Source organism: Cyrtonyx montezumae, unplaced genomic scaffold (genome assembly GCF_038088225.1).
Source record: "Cyrtonyx montezumae isolate F1298 unplaced genomic scaffold, pur_monq_1.0 scaffold_0, whole genome shotgun sequence".
NCBI classification, from domain to species: Eukaryota; Metazoa; Chordata; class Aves; order Galliformes; family Odontophoridae; genus Cyrtonyx; species Cyrtonyx montezumae.
The window spans coordinates 2,786,823-2,809,548 of record NW_027071824.1 but is presented as its reverse complement, the minus strand read 5'-3'; the positions used below and the strand labels follow the sequence as shown (position 1 = coordinate 2,809,548).

Genomic DNA, 22,726 nt, shown 5'->3' with positions numbered 1-22,726 from the left:
AGGCAATGCTTGCTGATACCTCCACGGTCTCTTCGCTCCAGTTGTAACTGGACAACGTTTGTGGCTTGATGGCGTGTGCTCAGTGAGGCAGCCCTGCATTTCCTACCCCGCCGCAGGACACACAAGCGAGTCTCTGAGAGGAGCCCTGGCATCCACCTCTTAAACACATCACGCGCTCGCCATGTGCGTTCTCATCTTCGGCCGTGCTGCAGCCCCTTGCCCAGGTTGCTGGGAGGTTTAGAAAGGCGGATGTTTTTCAGTCTCTGTGGGGTCTGGTTGCGGGGGCTTTGGAAGTTACAGTACCTTAGGCCAGTGTTGTCTGGGATTCAATATTGCATTAAGTGGTGACACATTGTGGGCAGGTGGGATCTATTATTGCATTATGGAGGCTGCTGCTTCCCTGAACAGGCTATGTTTTGTGTGTGAAGCGGGCCCACACCTGCTGGAGCTGGGACCTGGAAATGCGGAGGACGGAAGGCATGAGTCTGTGGTTTCCTGCCGTGGGGGGCATGTGCCTGCGGTGGGGCATGCGCACGGGGCTGCTCTCCGCCGAACGGCTGCGCTGTATGAAAGTGCCACCAACGTGAGGGTAGTGTTCTGTCTCCAGGGTTGAGGAGGAGAAAACGGAGGACGCCAGTCTTCTCAGGGGGCTGTACCTCGGGAGGGAGTGCTGAGAAGGCCTGTCCTCCTCCAACTGAAAAAGACCAAGAAGAGTGGAGGAAAAGGTGTCAGGCAAAGACTTGACTCGCCCCTGGTTTGTGTTGCGCATGCTGCAGATATCTTCGCTGGTGGACGAAAAATGCTTTTGCTCTACATTGGGCTAACTGACTGCTCTGTGCCTACAAATTCCTAGGGATCCTACGGGCACCACTGGAGCCTGCAATTACGGGGGCCTGGCATGCTCTCCCCAGCCACATGCGACCACGAGCAACACCAGCAGCATCAGCCAGCGTCCCCTCCTCTGGCTACTGGGAAACGTCTCTTCTGGCCACACGTCCCACCTCTCTGGCATCACTTATTTGTCACTAGGCTACTCATACATCCTGCATATAGACAACAGGCAAACTCTGAACACACTTGGAAACCATGTGTATGAGGGAAAAGCTGAAACACCCAGTGCTCAAATAATTATATGTATTCAATAGTGAGGGATTCTCAAGGACTCCTTCAGTGCATCTCATTAAAACTCACTCCAGGGATTTGCAAAGGCTGCTCTGAAGGCTGTTAGTGGAGTTCCCCTTTCTCACGCTGACATTCCTGCTTTCTACTCAGTACCTGCAGGGGGAGTGTTAATGCTTCCAGTTTTGGAAAGCAGAGGCAGCAGCTGGAAAGACAAGGCAGCGTGTAATTAAGGTTCGGTAAGAAACTGAAAACACAGAGCCACAGGAGAGGAGGAGGAGGAGATGTACTCTTAGGTCCCTTTTCTGCTTCTGTGGTGCTGGGATGGCCACGTGAGGGAGGAAGGTATACTCACAGAGTTTGTGTCCCGATGAGATCGCAGTCCCTACCTTCCCTCAAAGCACTGAATGGAAGAGAGAAGCAGTATGGAGCGATTTCAGACTCTTCACCCTGAAAACGCTAAGCTCCTTCTCTCCTTTCTACCTGTGCAACCAAACTAGTGCTTTCACAGGGGTTTCCAAATCTGCATTTCCAAAGCTGACCACTTTTCCTGGAATTTTCCTTTCAAATTCATTGCTTTCCTTGTGCTGCATTTATTTTCAAGGATTCCCTACAGGTTTCAAAGAATAACTGGGAAATGGGAAAAGGCAATATTTCCATAAGCCAACACTGCTCTCCTTAGCTGACTTAGAAATGTTGCCTTTATGATTTATATGAGGAGAAGAACTGAACTCCATCCAGCCTCATATCTTTTCTATCACCTTCAATATCTCTGCAGCGTTTTGAGGCAAATATCTTCATAAGAATCTGAAAGCTACTCAGCTTGTGGTGGGCATTAAATATGAAAAGCAATTATTCTCAGTCCTAAATGTACTGCACATTACTGCACAGATCAGACTCAGATAATAATAATGTATGATGCTGCCACTCAGTACCGGGGACAAATTCTAGACAGCAACTCCGATTCCAGAAAAGGACAATCACCTCTTCTTTGCATAGATGGCCTACAAATTCAGTCCTGGGTGTATTGTTTGTGGGCTGCACAAATAAGCGCACAGAATTCTTATAATTATTATTTGCTCCATGCCAGGCACATAGTATGATTTGCTCTGTATGGATCATACCAACATGGTAAGGCCTTCTCAGCTTAAAAAAAAAAAAAAGAAAAAAAAAAGGATCACTCCTACTATCTGGGTGGACTTCCTTTGCAGCACAGAACCAAGAAGCTTGCCCAGGCCACAAAGGGGTAAATTTAAATGCCTCACCAGCAAGTAAAAACAGGTATTGCTGCCTCCTGGCAGAGCTGTGCTTACAGACATACCACTTACATTAACGGATGCCCTAATGCTTGAACTGCACAGTCAAAGCTGGAGGTGCTGCTCCTCCTCATCTCTTTGCCCTTGGCAGCAGTCAGGCTGGACCACCCTCCATCAGCCCTACCCTGTTCTGTTTGGACACGAGCAGCATGACACCTCTCATATGAAGTCCCAGAGAAAGGCGGTGTTGACAGAGCTCAACAGATTTAGAAGAATACATTAAATGTAATTAGCAATTTTCTGCAAATGCCCATTGCTCACTACTGAGAAACGATCCCACAGGTGTTGCTGTAGAATCAAAACGAAGGCAAGATGCACAGCACCTATCCATATCTCATTTCCCTGCTGCTTTCTTCCCTTGGCCCACCTCTTCTGCTCAGTGTCGTGGATCTGACAGCCTGCTGCTCTGCTTCAGCTCACTGCTCAGCTCTTTCAACACAGCTCTTTGTCTCAGAGCCAGCAAGGTGGTAGTTTCTGTCATCTCCCGCTGCTGCTTCCTGTACTCTGGGAGTGCTAAGGATTTCCCTCATCACTGCTGCAGGGTCTGTGGCCATAGAGCTCAAAATGTAATCCAGAAAACATCGTGCTCAACTTTCAGTCCCCAGTGCAAATCAAATGAAACTACAGGTAACAGACCCAGGGGCAACCCAGGAAACTAGAGTACACAATTCATAATGGCAGTACAGATCCCCTCACATGCTAGATTCCTGTTTTGTGAAAAAAGCCCTCTCCCATGTCTCTGTGCCTCTTGCTGAAGAATAATTGCCACGACCTCAAACCAACGAAGGAAGGCAGCAACATGTAGGGGTCACCAGCAAGGACAGACTGCTCCCAAGGACACCAGGCAACATCACAACTACAGCATCCCTCAAACAAGGTGATGATGAGGTTCAAGAGCGTGAGGGCACTGGGCTCAACACCAGATGAGAGAATTTTCTTGGCTCATTGAGGTCTCCCAGCACAGATTTTTACAGAATAAAGTCAGTGACAAGAGATAAAGTTGGGCTCCCAGGTGAAGCTGGCCCAGGCAGCCCAGTGTGTTCTAACTGCATCCTGTCTTACCCATGTTATTGCCAACGTAAGTCATCATGCTGAGCACACTTATGAGATCACTCAGCAAAGATGCCAAGGGTGGGATAGGACTAAGAAGAGTTTCTAAGTTTCACAACTGCTGACTTCTTAGGGTCAAGACATGGACAGCTTTCACCAAGTCCATCCGTGGTATTCTCCTGGCTGTGGGAGGATGGCTGCAGGAAAAAAAGAGACCTAACATAGTACACCAAGCAGGATTTTACAAAGAGTTATTGTAACAGCACAGCTAAGCTGGTGAGGAAATACATCAGTGGACCTTACATTGAGATCTATAGTAGAGGATAAACTCCTGGCTCCAGGAGATGGGACCAAAAGACACAGTGTAAACAGAGCACCCCATGAACTCTGCAGAATATATCCAAGGATAGGTAAAAACTTAATTCAATCTCCCAGTGTTGCTTCACATTTTTGTATTTCTTAGAGCATGCCATAGGCAGGAACGTTGCAGGCAGATAGGGCTCAAAATATTCTGAAGAACACGAGTTGCTCTAGCAGCAAAGGAGATTCAGAGTCAAGAAGTACATGTGTGTGCCGACCTACGGACAGAAGCAATGGCTAAAACTTATAAATGCATGAGTGTTTGCATTTCTTCCCAATGCAGAAGGCAGAAGTAACTCGCCATCTTTGTCAAGTATCAGTGAATTTAGTCAGCATATTTAAGAACTTGACACATTTTTAAATGATATTGCTCAGTGTGGGTATAAATGCTTTTCAAAAATAGAAATCTTGCACCAGAATTCATGTGTAAACAGAAGTGCCAGCCCTAAATCTTTTTTTTTTTTTTTTTTTTTTACACATTTTAGCTATTTCCACACCTTCATCTGCATGTTAGTGTGCAGACATAAGCCTAAATCTGTTACTAAGTTATTAAAATTCACATATTAATAAACCTAAATGCTCTGTTAAATACCTTGCTGTATGCTCAGCGCTTCACTAAGTGGTACACAGACAGAAGGGCTTGAACTGGACATGGTTGCATGACAATCCTGTTCTACTTCTGTACCAGGGCTTCCCCTGAATCTGTGCTGTGGTGTAGTTGTCTCATTGTAATTTGAAAATGGAAGATATCTAATATATGAGAACAGAGAATTATAGAATCATCTAGGTTGGGAAACACTTTCAACACCAACTCTAATCACTAATCTGATCTACTGAGTCCCATCACTACACCACATCCCTTAGTGCCACATCCACACATCTCTTAAATACCTCCTAAGACAGAAATTCTCCCAGGCTACTAAAAGCCTTTTCTAAACTTCATTTTGCCCACAACATTCACACTGTGCTCCCTCACACAGTGTGGTTTCACAAGGACACCACCTGCCCTCACACTTGCAGTATTTCTTACAACAGATTCAAACATTTGAACAAACATCTGAGCTTTAGATGAGGACGACTTGGGAAACTACACACTGGTCAGCTTGGAAAGGTGCAAACCCTCCTGGAAGCTAATTCCACATCCTTTAAGAAGAAAGTAACTGGGAGACATCAGCACAGATATATGAAGGCTGAATCCTTCCTCATGAACCTGACAGATTTCTGTGATGACAACAGTGGCTCACTGGGTGAGGAGAAAATAAGGAAGGTTGCTTATCTCAGCTTCAGCAAGGTTCCTGACATTGCCTCCAAAACATCCTCATAGATGAAATGATGAAGTACTGGCAAGATCAGGGGACACTGAGCTGGTCTGAAACCTGTGCAAACTTTCAATCACTGGTAATGTAGCCCAGGGGATGATATTAGAGACACCTCATTAGTGACCTACATGACTGGACAGATTGCATCCTCAATTGACAGCAGTTTGGTAGAGAAGTGCCTGGGGATCCTGGTAGACACCAAGTTGAACATGAGCCATCAACGTGCACTTGCTGCAGAAAAGGCTAACTGCCTCCTAGGCTGCTTTAGGAATGTTCCCAGCAGGTGCAGGGTGAGGACTGTTGTTGCCCTCTTCTCAGTGCTGGTGGGGCCACACCTAGAGCACCGGGTCAAACTCTGAGCTTCACAGTATGAAAGAGACACGGAGCTATTCAAGATCGTCCAGTGAATGATGAAGGGGCTGAGGCATCCCTCACTGGAGCAAAAAAAAAAAATGGAGAGAGCTGTGGCCTTTTTAGCCTGGAGAAGATAAAGCTCAGGGAGAATCTTATCAAATAATGTAAATATCTGATAGGAGAAAGAAGATGGAGACAGCCTCTTCTTAGTAATGTCCAGTGAAAGGACAAAAAAAATGGACACAAACTGAAATTCAGAAAATTCAGTTTAAATATAAGAAAAAGGGTTTTTTGCGGCTTTTCGTTCTTTCTCTCTTACTTTCTTTCTTTTGAACCACTATGGAAAATTTAACACTGGAGCTTATTGCCCAGAGAGGCTGTGATGCCCCCAGCCACAGATATTCTGGACTGGACTGCCCACAGAGGTCCAGTCCAACATCAACTATCCCATTATTCTGTGCTAATCAAGAGGTTACTGTCTCTTTACCAGTAATGGCATACACTGGAAGGAACAGAAAGAGCATTAAATCAGGAATACACTATCAAATAAAAGTTTCATACAAACCCAGAAGAAGCCCAAGCCTGAGCTGCAGGGAGCACTGATAGTGAGGCCCTCAGTATTTTCAAAAACAAAGTCCTTGGGCAACTGGTTACAGCTCTCATCGTCTGTGCCTCCAGCTTCACAGCACAGAAGATGCTTCTTTTTTCCTCTGCACACAGAGTTATTTTTCCTTAGAGAATTAGCAGTTAGTTGTACGATGAAATTGAAAACTATAACTGATTTTGAAGCTGTGTATGTAGAGGCGACTGAAGGATCCAGACATCAAAGGAAGCGTAAGTAAACCCCAGGCTCTCCATCAAGTCCAGTGTTGGTCCAACTACATAAAAAAGTGAGGCTCAGAAGTAACCAGGGAGTATTTCCGAACTGAAGAACAAAGAAATGCACAGGCTGCTGGAGAACCAAGGGTGTCTGATACATTAAGTGACCACCCACAACCACATTATCTTTATTTAATGAAAGGAAGTGAATTTTCTTTTCTTGCTTGCTAGGGTGACCTTTTTTAAGCATCACTGTGCTGTGCTAAGCAGCCTTCATACTACATCATACCAACTCCCTCAGTCATTCCACACAGCACTTACTATGCTTGCTCCAGCCTTTTTTAGCTACGTAAAATATGCCAGTGAAGTGTCCCTGCTGGTTCTCACCAGCTGCTTTGTGCCACACTCATTGCATTACGAGCATCTTGCACTGATCAATTTAATAAGGGTACAGAACAAATTCACACACAGACTCTTTCAACTTTGCTGGTCCTGCCTATGCAATCTCTAGGCATCTAGGCCATTCCACATACTGGCTTCTTACAGCAAACACCTCTACCTTTGTTTTTTTAATTACTCTCTGGGATCCAGAGAAGAACAGAATCTGGGCAGGACTTGTGCAGAAGGATCCAATCTTGTGAACATTCCCTTAGAGACCAAGGCTGAGAAGGAATGGAAGATGGAAGTACCATCTTCCAGAGGCAAACAAGTCTGCAAAGGCACCTACCATGGGAGGGTATTTTTGTGACCCGGTCCGACACTCGCCTGTTGTTTCCTTCACTTATGGACTGCACGTGCATGATAGATCTTCACTAGCATACAAGCTTCAGCTCTCAGGAGAGCAGTTTTATTTATTTTTCAATTAACACTCTATAATATTGGAACTTCCGAATGTCTGAGAAATGAAGACTACATACAACACAGGTACTCTGAGCCTACAGTATATCACATTTCGTCAGGTAATCTAATAAGAGATATTACCTATTACTAAAACTTCTTCAGAGGGCCACAGGAAAAAAAACCACCAAAAGAATGAAGCCCTCTACAGCTGTTTGGAAAAAACCACAGTAGCTGTGAGTTAAATGCCTGATAACAACACTAAAGTAAGGTTGATGAGGTATATATGCGCTGGTTACTCTGAGATTTTATTAGGTATGCAAAAGGAAGGCAGTTACTCCATGCTATGCACTGCTGCAGGCCTACCCATGATGTATGATTACAGTAGGCAGCATTCTCTTGTAACGTATTGCTGCTGCTGAGAAACTGTGATGTGCTAGTAACACCACACAACTTGGCAGTTATTAACAAATCGCTGAGGGATAGCAATAAGAGGAGTTTATACTTACAACGAGAAACACGCTCACCTCTGTGCCAAAATTGCTAAGATAGCTTGACAACAGTGTGCCCTTAGTAGTGGGCAGCACTGCTAGCTACAGGAAGCACCTCTAAGGTGTTCACGACATTTGCGAGTAATGTCACAAAGTTTCACAAGACCATCCATGCTTGGAACCACAGATTTCTCCAGCATAGCTGAGGCTTCCCAAGATGATGATTTTGCTACGCTAGGCAATGAGATACAGACCAGAGAAAGGGTCTTACCTGTCTCTGAGGGCCGGTAGGTTCAGACTCTCGTCTCCTTTGTCGGATAGCTGGTGCTGAGTGTAAGGGGGAGTGGGCTGGACTTCCTGTCTGCTGTTCATGTTTACTGTCAGATACTGTTTGAGAAGGTCCTTCATGTCTGTGGGAACTGTCCTCCTCAGTCACAGGCTGCATACCCCGACTTCGCCCATCATGAGTCTTCGGCCTGACTGCAGCATCCGCCCCCAAGCGCCTCCTCTCTTCACCATCTTCAATAGGTCTTAGCTCCTCAGGCTCCTCATCTGTGGTGCCAGAGGTGCTTGGCTCAGCACCCGGATGAAAGTCCTTCAGCTCTGTCTCCTTATCAATGATAACCCACTCCTTGCTATCAAAGTCCTCCTCCTCTGCAAGTGGCACTGAACGGAAAGCATTGCTGAGGGCCTCGTGTTCCACTGAAGCAGACACATCCATCCTGCCACTCGCCTGCCGGTCAGCCTGGCCAGTGTCGATGGACAGCATCTGGGCTGGCTGGGAGGAGCACACAAGCCGTGATGGAGAGCCAGGCAAATCCATTCGTGATCTAAAGATACAACATGAAGCCATTTAATCATCACGTGGTTAAAGACAGGGATCATATGAGCTGAAGAAAACCCCATAGCTCTCACTCATTTCTTGGTATACTTTAGAAGAATGGGCTTAGGCAAAAACATTTCCTTAGAACCTACAGTAGCAGAGTGACACTCCTCCTAAAGCAATTCTGTATGATAACCACCAATTTCACCCACTCTCTTCCTTACAGCCGACAAAACTCCAACTGTTTTTCTTCCACAACACCAGAATATGCTTTCTCCATTAGGAATTCCTACTGGTTTGTGGAAAAAAAAAAAAAAACCTTTAATTTTAAATTTACTGTCTGACTTAAAAATGCCACAGCCAGGCTCCTATACCCCTTCAGTTGCACTGCGCTCCCTAAGGTGGCCACTGAGGTCTCTGTGGTAGCTACAGGAGCTCTTTAAAGACAGCAAGAATCTTTGATTCCACTGCAAACATTACCAAGGTGTATGTGACCTCAAAATAATTTGCAGGAGCAGGAAGGAAACATGCCACATATGCACTGACAAAGGGCAGCATAATGTTCAGTGACTCACAACCTAAATAGCATCAACTTATGCAGCCATGCAGAAATACCTTTCCATCAAGCCCTGGAAGCTCCCCGTGCCCCGACAGCCTTGGCATCATCTCGGCTGGAAAAGCCAGAGGCACTTCTGTCTTTCTGTTCCACAGTGTTATGGTCCGTGCTTCTCACTTGTTCTGCACCTGCTGCTTCCTTTCCTTCCCTATTTGGTTCTGTCTACTGTAGAGGCCGGCAGCTTGTTGCACAGCCACAATGTCTGATGCCCACAAAAAGACACTTGCAATGTTTTTTTTTTTTTTTTTTTACAAAGTGATTTCAACAAGGACCATACAGAAACCTTGTGTAATCTTCTGGGGAAAAATCTTCATGGGAAACCACAAAGGTGACTGACCACGGGGTGGGGAGGGTTCCTAAGCAGAGCTGGGTTTCTTTGGCACAACAGAAGGAATTACAAGTCAAAATGAGCTGTTTTCTGATGAAGAAAGAGGAATCAGGGAACGTGGTGAACCAAGGGCTGATATAAAGAAAGAATAACGTGAAAGCAAAGGTCTCAGCATAAACCATCTGATGGATCTGAAAGAACCAAGGGTCTTATTGTGAACAGTGAAGACTTAGATAGACAAGTAAAGACTGAACAGTAGCCCTCACACACTGCACATCAAAAATGGCATTTTAATGAGCTCTTATTAATAAAAAGTCTGATGGGATTTCATCAACGTCTCTCTCCTTTCCCCAGCAGAAGAGAGACTTCTGAAGTGCAAGAATTTACTCCAGGCATCCAGAGGAAGTGCTAAGAGTCACGTCACTATTGACAGAAGGAGAGAGAAGAATAAAGAGAAGACTGTGTGGCAGGGAGGGACTATGCTTGCACCACGCTGAGGTAGGCTAGTTGGAAGATGACAAAAAAGATTTTTATTTTTAAAATATGGGCCGTGGGAAGAGGACAGCAGAAAGAGATGCTCCATTTGTCCAGAATAAAGCAGTACCTAACAGAGTGGAGGTAATACTAGGGGCTCATTCTCTCTCTAGTTATTTTAGATCCTTCCTTATTTCCAGCTCTCTTTTGTGCCTCCCTGCGACTCTTCTTCCCAGCTGAAGTCTGCTAGATTCCCTCTGACAGAGGAGGCGACTTGTCTCTTCCCCACCTGTTTTACAGGGTCATTTCTGTCAGTAAGATCTGCAACCACAGTCCATGTCCTGACTTTCAATTATAAGAGGAAGAGGGAGTAAAAAAAGAGTATGAAGAGGGTTATCAGCATCAGAGGTTTATGTCTCATAACTTGCATTCCTTGGCACACAATACTTTAAACTGCTTCTTCTAATTATTCTTATTATTCTACACTTATTGGCCATTTGTTTGCTGTAGATCTGTGATAAGGTACTCTTACAAGCCTCAAAATCAGTCTCTGCCTTCTGGATGCAATGCACACTTTGCATATACAAACAAATGCAACATTACATGCTGAAAATATTGAGGATGATGACTATTATCATTATTATTGAAAAATAATCACCACAGAATCATTTGAGTTGGAAGGGACTCTTGAAGGCCATCTAGTCCAACCCCCCGCGATGAACAGGGACACCTACAGCTCCATCAGGTGCCCCAGGGATGGGGTTTCCGCCACAACTCTGGGCAAATGAAGCAATGAAGCTCACCAGATGAGAATCTGCCAGCTAGTTCTTAAAATAAATGCACCCATGTATGTATCCTAACTAGATCCCACTCTTCCCTCCCACCTAAGGTCAGCAAAAAAAAACCCCAGCTTTACGACTATTAACTTCATCTCTGCTCTAATACTTGGCCTTTTTTCCAACAACTGTCCCACTCTTTACCTGTGGAGTCACTCCCAGGAACCCTTCTCACTAACTGGCCTTAGAGTGGCAGGAGCTTCTCATCACAAAGCCCGCAAGAGCGGACTCCTCCACCTAGGAAGGACCTTTCAGTGCCCACTTATCTAACCATCAGGTTGGCCTCAACAGCTAATCCTCAAGGCACTGCTACAAGCAGTAGGAGGTCACAGAGGGTGAGCAAACCTTCTTTCATGTAGATCTGCTTTGCCATCAGCTGTGGAGAGGCGTTCCGACTCAGGGCTGTTCACGCGGCGATACCTTAGGGAGCGCGCTTGTGCGGTAGGGGACTCTGGAGGCACTCGGACAGGGGAGCTGGGGCAGACACCATTTCTCTGCTCCTCTTCCACCACGCACTGAGTCTGCAGAGAATAAATACAGAGAGCTTTGAAAAGGCGTTGATTTCCCATCCTTCACTGCTGCTCTGTGCACTCTTCCACGACACAGTCTCAGCTGCATTTTCACCATCTACAGAAACAACCTATGAGGTAACAAAGGGCCCACATGCCCTGGCAATTATCCAGTATTAAATCAAGGAATGGATTTTAAATCAAACATTTAAACACCTCTACAAGATGGCCTTCGCCTTTCAATTACCCTGGAATAACTAATTCAAAGGAAGTATCATGGACTAAACTACTGCAAACACAAATTCGAACTGTTTATCTACGGTGTCTGAGAGCCAAAGCAAATGGGTATGAGAAAAAAAATCAGAAAAAAATAAAGAACAGAGAAAGAAGAACCTTTCTCAGTGACAAGGAGCAAGGAAACTACCCTAAGCAGAGGAATGGGACAGAATGAGATTTCAACTATACAAACAGAAAAAAAAGATTCTCTCTAGTACATCCTGGGAAAATACTGGGAAGAAAAAAAAAGACAGCAAGATCTATTCACTGCATAAAAGCAAAGAGGACAGGGACAGCAAGATTAATTCTAGTTCTACAAAACTGGAAAACAAAGGATGTTGAAGTTGGGAACAGAAAGGCGTCTTACACACCGGCTGCCTACATCATTCTGAAAGACACACAGTATGCCTGAGATTGCAAGGAAAGGTGAAGCTTCATCCCTGCAGATCAAATCTGCACTCTTATTTCTCCTTGTGATGATTGTGACTTAAATGAAAACCGACTCCTTATCAGAGAACAAAGCAAAGAGAACAGCCCTAGCAGAGAGAAAGGACAAGCAAGGGTCAGGCTAAAGATAACCCTTGCTGACAGAGAGGCCAGACTTCTGCCTTGGAAAGCATAATGTCCTGGCCTCTATTTTATTGACTGCTGTGTAGCCACTGAGCTTGTCAGAACTGAAGCGCTCACTGCCATGCTGACTCCTCTGAACTCCTCTGCCAGTAAAGTGACAAGAAATAGCACAGCCCTTTACAGGAGACACCTGGTCATGCTGTGGATCTTGTAGAAACCTCTCCTGCCTCTAGCTGCTGCTATGACAGGCCTTGTGAATTATGCACTGGGTACCTAGGCATGACATACAACCAGCACGAGGAAAGGACAGGTAGGACCCCCTTGTGCACATCTTGGTCTAACTGAAGAGCATCAAGGTACCTGGTGGTTCTAAGGACCAGAAGAACAGCTAAGAATTAGCAGGATTTTTGTGAAATAATCTTGTTTGTTTGTTTTTGTAAGTAGAAAAAGAATTGCCCCACTCTATCACGCTTTTCTTATTTTACATGCCTGCAGATGAGAACTGCAAATGCACACATTTAATTTACCAGAAAAATGAAGAAGTGATTTGAATTTGACTCACAATTCTCAGTACTGAGGCACTCTTCAGGTAATGCTGCACGCAAGTAACATGCTGATCCAAACTAGGTGCACTGGAGAACATTAAGTAAGCTAGGTGAGAAGCTTTCATGCCTTACAGTAATCTTTCCTAGTAAGATTCAGGATAGCAGGGATATCCATAGGGAGGGCTGAAGGAAGGTCTAACTTTGTGCCTGTGTATAGACTGAAGTGAATTCTGGTCAGAGTCAGAAGGCTGGTAGCTTCACCATATAGTTAATGTTAGTTTGCCAATATTTCTCTGCTAACTGACAGTTACTCTGCCAATGCAGGTTTCTCTGGTGACAGAATTGTTTGTATTTGGTGTCATGCCACGTGGTCTTCTGATTTTGAAACAAGAATTGAGATCAACATGACAAATGCTATTTTACTTACATGCAAATCGATCTAAAAAATAAATGAATCTTAAATAACACAATGAATTCATCAGTCACTTTTACATGAAAGAACTGAAAAAAAGAATAGCTTAAGGATTATAAGGAAAACCAACTGCAATGTACACAATATAGGCTACAAAGCTTCATGTGACCTTGGAATACGAAAATGTTAAGTAACAGGTCTGCTTTCTCTTAACAAGTGTGAATCCATGCACCATTCACAGACCACACTACCTCTTAGAAAGGACAGTTAAACTACTGGAAGACAAATGAGACTAACGATGACTCAAGATCTAGAAAAACAAGGCATCTTGGATCTAATTTATCTGCCCCAGAGACTGGGACACAGTAAAATTTTGGCTTATAATTCCCAAAACTGGGACATTTCTAATACTGCATCAACTACTCAAGGACTGGAACACCACTGCTTGAAGTACCAAGATGCTACATCATGATATAGCAGTTATGTGAATGATTCACTCGAGCATTATTGGGCTCACGATGTATTTTGCATAAAGATCCAAATTAACCCCATTGGCTTCCACCCTAAAAAAAATTGTCATGCTTCATTTTCACAGAGAAATTCCTGGTGCAATTTGTTCTGTACTATGTAGGATACACAGCAGTGGATCCAGGTTGCTCATAGCAGTCTGTGAATTCATGGCACTGAGACCGGAAGCCACAGGAAATAAATAAATGTTCCTTACTTTGCTGATGCTGATCCTGAGTTTGTTGCGATTCACATCTGTCTCTTCCCAAACTTCAGCCTCATTGAAAGCAGTGTTTGGTGCCTGGCCAAGACCTTCTGCTGGCCGGCCTGACAGGATGGGAGGAGCATTCTCTTGATCACTCAGATGTTCACCCTGCAGGACATCCTCAGTGTTCTCACGAAGCAAATCTCCCGGTACTGGAGTGACATTAACCACTCTATGGGGAAAAAAACGCCAAGAAACTAATGTTAATAGTAATTAAAGAACATGGCCTACCACACTGGCCCACAGAAATTCCTTAGCAGTTTTTTGTGTATTTCTGGTTGGAAAAAAAAACCAAACCACAAGCCAGATATCAAAATGAAACAGATGAGAAAGATTCCACATAGTATACAGTCACAAAGACAATGGGACAGAGCCATGAAAGCATTTTGGGATATTTGGTTGCCAGAATGCAAACTTCCTCAGAAGTTCCTAGGAGTGCACACTGTACAACACTTAGCTTAAAAACCAACCATCTTTCCATGAGACAATGAGGCTTAATAGGCTTTATGGTTTTTATCCTCAGTGATATTACTATGGATCCTTACTCCTTCAGAAGCACCAGAACAGACTAACAGTTCACCATTTGGACAGATTTCCAACTCTGTGCAACAAGTTGCATGTACTGCAGCAGCAGCAAATGAAGCACCCTGTGAGGGTTGGGGAACCAGGAACTAGGCACGGGCAGCACACACTCTGATCAGTTCAGCTCTACACCACAAACCCATCTCACAGCAAGGCAACTGCCTTTCTGTAAGCACTCCTAGAGAAGCTCCATTTGTGTGTGTCATACTATACGACGCATAGGTTCCATTAATCCCAGCCACAGGCACTCCTTAATGTAACTTTGACCTACAGACTCATGCACAGTCTGACTGGCAGGACTGCAATACTCACCCAAACATAGCTGCAGTTTGCCTGGTGTTTTGCTGTGGTGGAGTAGAAGTGCTAGTGGACAACAAGATATCCGTACCAGCCTTCTCCCAGTCAAAAGCTTCATTTTCAGTGATACCTCTTTCCTTCATACTGTTCTCGAACACGGACATGATTAGCTGGAATAAATATACAAAAATCAATTTATTCTAAGAATAAGTTGGCTGAGAGAAGCTTTCACTAAAAAAAGAAAAAGAACTATGATGATGAGGATCAAGTACATCTCGAGTCTCCATATTGCCTGAAGAAGGTACCAAGAAATGAAAAGCGAATGTCACAAATTCACACCAGCTGTTTCTGAGGCTGCTTTTGGCTTGGTAACTGAAATTTCTTTAAACCTGCCACAGTGGCACACGCAGCATTTTGACACTGATCTGGTTAACCCTTGTAGCTGGTTGGTTACTCTAACTGTAAAGCCTCAATTTCAGCTCAGTATTCCTGTAAATTAGATGTATGCAGAAGGATACCTATGACACACAGAGTTCAAGGCCCACCAGAAGACACTGACACCACAGCAAAATCTCAGTTCCAGAATGCAGACTCGCTGCAGTGTCTGGCTTAAATGAGCTTAGGCAGGAGCTCAATGATACACTTATACACAGTGCTGACTGCCACACTGGGCTGCAGTGAATAACTGAAAATAGATATCTATTTTTTTTTAGCAGCATCATCCGAAAAACATTCTGCATGAAGGCAATGAGAGTTTGCCATCTCCTACTGCAAAAAAAAATTAAAATAATGATAATGCTATTTGCAGGTTTCAATTGAGTCATCTTTTTCCTCTGTGGCCCAGAAGCAAACCACCACTGTAGCTCTACTCCTGCATTTGAGAAAGAGAATCCTCAGAGCTAACTGTCAGACCAAGGGACAGGTAACACCTCCCTAGAGAGAAGAGAGGGACTGGATGTGACATGGCAGATGTAGCAGCTCCTTTGCTCAGAAAGGGATTTTAACGTTGTGACAGTTAAATCTGACAGGGTTGCATTGCTGTTAGCCTCATCACATGATGCTTCCCTTCACCTTTGATGGGAACAGGACTTGTGCTGCTGCTGTTGACACAGAACTGAATGCAAGTAAAGAAAGAGCCAGTCTTGCATTTGAGTAAATGCATTTCTGATATTTAATAACCTTGGACATTTTCTCATGAATCCCCATTACCTACTGAATCCATAAGCTTTTGGACTATACATATCTTACATCAAAGAATTCACCAATTACATGAACTGTTTTTTGCAGTTCCACTTTCGATTTTAAAGATGTCGTGTACAGATCAGTCCTCTCATTTGCAGAACGTGCTGCACTAGACTACTTAATCTTTCAGTACCTAAAAGTCAGTATACCCATAGCTTTCTTGTTCCTCCTTTCTACACTTTTCCTGATTTCAACTTGTCCTTGTTATGATTCAGGCATGGAACTACAAACAGTACTTAAGAAATACGCATCACACAGACTCACATGGTAGCGTAAGAATATCTTCCCCATTTATCTTCTAATAGTACTTGAAGTTATCCTTATGATTTTGTTTGCTGTCTGACTGCACTGAACATAAGCTGTCCCAGAACCATCTATTCTAATACCAAGATGAAGCCCATCACAGAATTTAGATTCAGATTCCATTTCTACACGCAGAATATGAAACATTCACCTACACTAAATTTCATCTGCTATTTTCTTACAGGTTCATTTCCATGAAGTCAACAGTTTCCCTGGTTATTTAGCACAATTTGCTGGTGTGCATAAGTGACACTGATCACTTTGTTATTTACTCTCTTTTCCAAACACTTTTCTGACCATTTGGAAGAACCTGGTTCAAACCCAGGGCTCTGTTAGTTCCACCAGTACCCTCCTCTAAATAGCTTTTTCACTCCTCACTTGTTAAGTAGCTATTTATTCATCTGAAAAGCTTCCCTGCTATCCCCAGTGAGCTTAGCTTGTCCAGGAACCTAGTGAGGTCTGTCCAATGTCTCTTAGAAATTACTATCAAAACATGATTTATACAGCCTTTGCCCACAGGCTCAAAAACTCCTTCCAAGGACTTCACACATTTGCAGACAGATTGCCCTTATAAAAGCCATACTAACCAGCATTAGATTACTCTAGTCCATCTGTCCTCTAACCCCAGGGTATTTACCACATTCCTGATGATTTGTGATGTCATATGTCAGGGACTGGCATTTTTTGCAGCCATTTAAGAACTGGTACCACTTTTCTCACCTTCCATTGCTTTGATACTGAAATAGTCTGAAGTAAGAAATCACGTGCTAAAAACAGGAGTGAATTCTTACCATTTCCTCACACCTTCAAGGCCCCACTCAGCCAGAACAACTTCTGTTTCTTTCTGCTATAGCCTCTTCAGTTAAAAGTTCCAAATGACTTTGCAGGCTATTTGGGATTTTACAGGCAACTATTGTACTCCCAGCAGTTTTCTTGATGCTGCTGGTTATGTTTCAGACACTAGATTTCCTCAGCTGTCATTACTCTAAAGCTATTCCATGGTCGTGCAGATCACTCTCAGCCTTTTCTAAACACTTTCTATCCCTGAAGAAAAGTCAAAGCTCTACAAGCAGGAAACTGGAGTGCACAGCACAGTTTAAACACCAACCTCAAAAGAGGTGATTCTCTCACTTTTTAGGATTGGTTTGGCTCCACCTGAAATACTGGGTTTTCATATTGCAGTTCTGGGCTCTGCAATATGAAGATGTTAAGGCTCTTGCGCAGAGGAGGGCAAGAAAGCTGCTAACAGGATGGACCAGAAAAACATGTCTCTACAAGGAGAGGCTGAAAACATTCAGGTTGCCCAGTCTGAAGAAGAGGAGGCAAAGAGGTGACCTCACTGCTCCCTGCAGCTCCCTGAGGAAGGGAAGCAGAGGCAGATGCCAGGCTCTGCTCTTGGGAACTGATGGCAGAACAGGAACAGCACTGAGCTGCACCAAGGCAAGGTCAGACTGGGCAGGAGGAAACATTTCAGTACTGTGAGGGTGGTCAGACACCACACCAGGCTTCCTCAACAGTTGACATCTCATGGCAGTGAGTGATTAAAAGGCACATTTAATACTCTTACTAGTATGCATTAACTTGTGGGTAGCTCTGAAGTGGTCGGGCAGTTGGACTTCATGATCTTTGTATGTCCCTTCCAACAGAACCATTCTTTTCTAACCGTTGCTTTCAGAAAGTCATGCAAAGAGCTATTGTATCTAGGGTTCCTCCACCTGCACGCAAGATACCACCAGTCTCCACAGTCGCTGCAAGCCTTCCACACTGAGTTTCTTTCTGCTAACCAGGAGCAAGATGACAAGTAACCCCTGTTAAGAGTTAGGGTAGTATGGTTAATAAGCAGTTGGACTTGATGATCTTGAAGGCCTTTTCCAACCTGAGCAATCCTATGATTCTACAAAAGTAGCCCTTCATGCAGAAAGCACTCAAGCTGTGGATCCTTCCTGTCACACAACATGGTGGATGCTAAAGATTTACATAAGTTCAGTATGAAACAGGACAAGCTGAAGGAACACAAATTCATTGAGGGCTACAAGAAACAGATGTATTTGGGTGGGAGACTCTTAAGTCTCAAAGACCCCTGAGCCTCAAGCTTAGAGTTTTCTGAAAAAAAAAAAAAAAAAGAAGAAGATATGATACATATTCAGTTATGTATCTTCCAATGAAGGCATGCTACAAGGCCAGGAAAACATGTCTATAATCAGAGCAGTTGGACTTTCACAGTTATTTCTCTCAGAGACTAACTTGGAGACTGACCAGAACTGAAAGCTACATGAAACACCAAACCTACCCGGCTACTAGACAACCTTCAGAATCCTATAGCCCTCATCTGGTGATCAGCATGTATACCTGCAACTGAAATATATTAAAAAGCTAAGAAGAGAAACTGTAACTTTAAATTATATTCATAAATATTTTATTCTGCTTCCTTATTTCTGATAATTGATTTTTAAATAAACCATGACTTCCTATCTGAATAGATAACTTCCTTCCATTTCCTTAACTTCTTTAAGAGCCTGGTGCTGGAATCAAATTCATATGTCCTCTGATACACTTCTTAATTTTTCTCAGCAATAAAACCAGATAAAAGAACATAGAGGACATCTCTGAAGCTGAGATGTTTGGAAAATTCGCTGGCTGGATTATGCCTCCAGTCAAGCTAGAGAAATCACTGTTCAGTGCTGAGCTGCAGGTGCCAGGTTTTTGTGGAGAGTTCTTTTTGTAGGCTTCCTCCCAGAGCTGCACCTGCAAGAAACTGAGGGCAAAGAGGCAATTCACAGCTTCAGACAAATCCCCAACTGTGAAAAAGCTGTTCATGATTTTGTAGTGCACTAAAACAGTCTGGAAAAAATCCCCTTTCATTTCTATCTCAAGGATGGCTTTTCAATACAGTACAATTATTTTATCCTCCTATCATTCTATTTCAGTGTATAGGTTCAAAAGGAGCTTTGAAGATCACGAATCCCACCATCTGCTCAAACCAGGGCTAATTACAAAGTCAGATCTGGTTCCTCAGGGTCTTGGTTCAGTTGACTTTTGGAAATCTCCAAGGATGGAGATTCTCTAGGTACCTGTTCCGTACATAACAACACTCAATCCCACAGAACTAACCCCAGCATCCTTAAATGTAACTTGCACTTGCTGCATGCCTCCAAGAAAAGTCTGCCTCTCTTCCCCCTGCAGCCCTTGACAATAGTGGAAAAAGGCAATTAGGTCTCCTCTTCCCTTTCTTTTCTCTGATCTAAAGATATCCAGCATCCTCAGCCTCTTCTCAGCCTACCATCACCCCTTTCCAGCTCCCCACCTCAGCTGCAAATGTTACATTTCCACTGTACCAGCCAGAAAGTATTTGGTTTTTATTCACAAATAAATAAATAAAAGAGTTGTGGTTGCTATGCTGAACAAGTACATAGCAGCTAGCATACAAAAGCACATCTTCCCACTCATTTCAGGCACTGTCAACAGGAGCAGTCACTCACATAAGACAGCACAAGTTCGCTAATAAAATATTGTTTTCATTGCTTTGGCTTTAATGTGGAGAGCAAAGCATTGTGACAAGAAAGGAAAACAGAATCAAGCTGCTTCAGTTATACTGTGTTAATTAACTACTGTAACTGATCACATACAAGCTAATAGCAAATACTGCATGGGAGAAAAAACCTGTTAAGATGAATACTGAAGAAATATCATAATAGCTAAGGCCCACACAGATCTGCAAGAAACTAAAAGGGCTGGAGTGCACTGTTCAGCTGAACAAAAATTTTGCCATGCTTGGAGTATCTCACAGCCTTCATGTTTTAATGAAGAAACTTTTGAGACACAGAATGGCACAGAACTGAAGAATCCTTTCCTCCTAGTTCTAGGAAAAGCATTCATTAGTCAGATACCAACATGTGTGGAAAAATTAAGAAAAGCAAATGCCAATCCAGTGTGTCATGCACCAGCATGGTAACAAAGGCAGACTCCTACCTGATAGTCTGGCTTAGTGAAGTAGTCTAGGCTTGCAATATGATCCAGAAAAAGGTGGAACTCTGAAGGCATGTGTTTTAACAGCATTCGATGTTCATACTTTTCTTTTATCATGCCAACTTGCTCCTGGAAAACAAAAAAAAAATCTCAGAGCCGATAATCTTTCATTGCATCACATTCATACTTCCTCTGCCTTATAATTCCTGAAACTCTATACAGTCTTGCCATTCCTGGAACATAGCTGACCTGTAGAAACATCACTTTGTTTAGACACTTCCGTATTGACGTTCCTAGCAGGGAACAGGGAGGAAAAGGCCAAAGGAGGATCCTAACACTCTTCAGAAGCTGTCCCTTTAACAGAGCCTTCTGCACAGGTAACATGCTTCTTTCTAGGGACACGGTTCTCAAGCATGAATTATTTTCACTGTAACATAAACAGTTAACTTTATTCTATTCCACTTTCCAGCTGCAATTCCCAATTGGCTTGCTTTCCGTGCCAGCATTATCCTTCCTCCTTTCTAAGGGCTCTGCTTTTTTTTTTTGTTAGAAGTACAGCTCAAATTCAGCCTTTTCACTTTTTTTATTTGCTTTGCAAAAACAAAGTCAAAGTAGCTTGATCCAGTATGATTAAACAACATGCATCCAAATAAGGCAAGCTCCACTCTGTGTGACAACACACAAACACAGGTTAGCATCCTGCACCAAGATCTGATGAAAAAAAGGCTCCAGTTTTACTTCAGTGAAAAGCAGCACTAAGCTGAAGAACAGGAATAATAAGAGGGACATTAACAAAAAAGTAGCACCCTGTCTTGAGCACAGGTGCTAATTTTCCTACCTTATCTTTGATCTTCCTCCATGGAAGCTGACCAACTGCAAACTCCACCAACATGTAGAAGAGGGACCACAGATCATCATGTCTACCCATCTCCTGGAGAAAAGAGACACGAAGACTGAGGAGCAAAGTTCCATGCTGCTCAGTGGTCCAGATGTGCTCTCCAGATGAGCTACCTCATTTTAAAAAGCAGGGAGAGAAGTCATACTTCCCATTACATGACTAAAAAAGCCAGATTAACGATTTATGATGCAAAATTAAGCATTTATTAAACTGGGCAATGTCAACACAGTCATCTGTTTTAATTTTGAATACACTGGGGAACAGTTTTCCATAGGACTCTCCTTCACTTAGTATACAGAATATCTATTAACAGGATATAGAAAAACCCAGATAAAGAAAACAAACAGTGTAGAGAAAGTCTTCTTTATCGTCTTTAAGTAAAGCACCATTCAAACTCTTTTCACAAGACAGCATTTACTCAAGGGCTTTTTAAAAACTCTCATCATCAAGTACCACAATAATTTACAGATTCTCCCCATACCATCCTCCTCCTGGCCTAACAAATGGCAAATGGAAACATAAAGCACATGAATTCGTTTCTGGTGCTCAACATACAGTATCCAAAATACAATTTCAAGAATAGCACGCATTAAGCAGCAATTTTTGTGTCTAAATATGACTTCAGCTGATGCCAGCTACAGCTGACACTATCCAGCTTTTCCAGAAATTACACTTCAGTTTTATCAGTATCCACCATAAAACAGAAAGGCTTCATTATGGCATTCAGCTGCCCACCCTACATCACACTTTCCACCTCTGGCAATGAATGACATCTTATAGCCAGTAACTTCTTCCTGTAAAACAACCTGAATCTTCCTCATGTGTCACAAGTCATCCTACAGATTCGTTTTTAATAAAGCCACATTCAGACAACTGCTAAGGGACTGAAGAAAGTGTAATAAGACACCAGTCTGAGGCTCATCACATCTCAGACCTTCATTCCTCACCAGAAGGATGATGTTTCTATTTCAGGAGTAATTTATTTTGAATGTACAAGTCTGGCTCTCAGAGAAAAACAATTGTTTTTTGATAAAGCTTTTCTGAAAGTTCCCTCCTCCTCATTTCCAAACTGAAGGAGTTTACAGGTAGCTACAAAGAGACTCTAAGAATAGTGAGCACTGGGCCACGCTAATTACAGAAGCACTTTGTAAGTAGGAATAGAATTCCCTAGCATATCAAAGGAATCTGAGGAATCATGTCCCCCAGGAGCCCAGAGTAAATTATTTGGAAAAAGTTTTATCTTTATTTCTTCTCTAATTACGGGATGCTTTGCTTTCAGTACAGCCTAGTATCACAAATCCTTTTCCTCACACACTAGAAAAATGAAAATCATGAAAGATCACACACCACAGAGATGATACACCTTAGCTTGCACCAGCTCAGGCAACTTGTAGGTCCCCTTTGCAAGTAAAAAAAAAAAACAAAGCAGGAGGGCTGTGATGTTTTTTTTCACCCCTTCTATGTTTTTACATATTCACGTGTGTGTTGGTATGCATATATGTAAAACACACACACATATGTATGTATGGCTATGTATAGCAAGTACTCTTTTAGCTGAAAAGTTTAAAAGGCTCACACAGAAGGGTCCAACAAGTGCCGGGATCAGAATGGA

General features: G+C 43.2%; 1 protein-coding gene across 2 annotated transcripts in view; it reads right to left on the bottom strand.

Moving 5' to 3' along the window:
• Positions 1-22,726, bottom strand: part of TTBK1 (tau tubulin kinase 1) — a 93,694-nt gene that overhangs the window by 20,673 nt on the left and 50,295 nt on the right. For both annotated transcript variants that reach the window (XM_065729812.1, XM_065729883.1), the window contains exons 8-13: positions 21,055-21,147; positions 20,220-20,345; positions 14,721-14,875; positions 13,779-13,998; positions 11,088-11,263; positions 7,937-8,495 (exon numbers count right to left, since the gene is read on the bottom strand). In XM_065729812.1, coding sequence (XP_065585884.1) covers positions 7,937-8,495; positions 11,088-11,263; positions 13,779-13,998; positions 14,721-14,875; positions 20,220-20,345; positions 21,055-21,147 — 1,329 coding nt within the window. The remainder of the gene's footprint in view (positions 1-7,936; positions 8,496-11,087; positions 11,264-13,778; positions 13,999-14,720; positions 14,876-20,219; positions 20,346-21,054; positions 21,148-22,726) is intronic.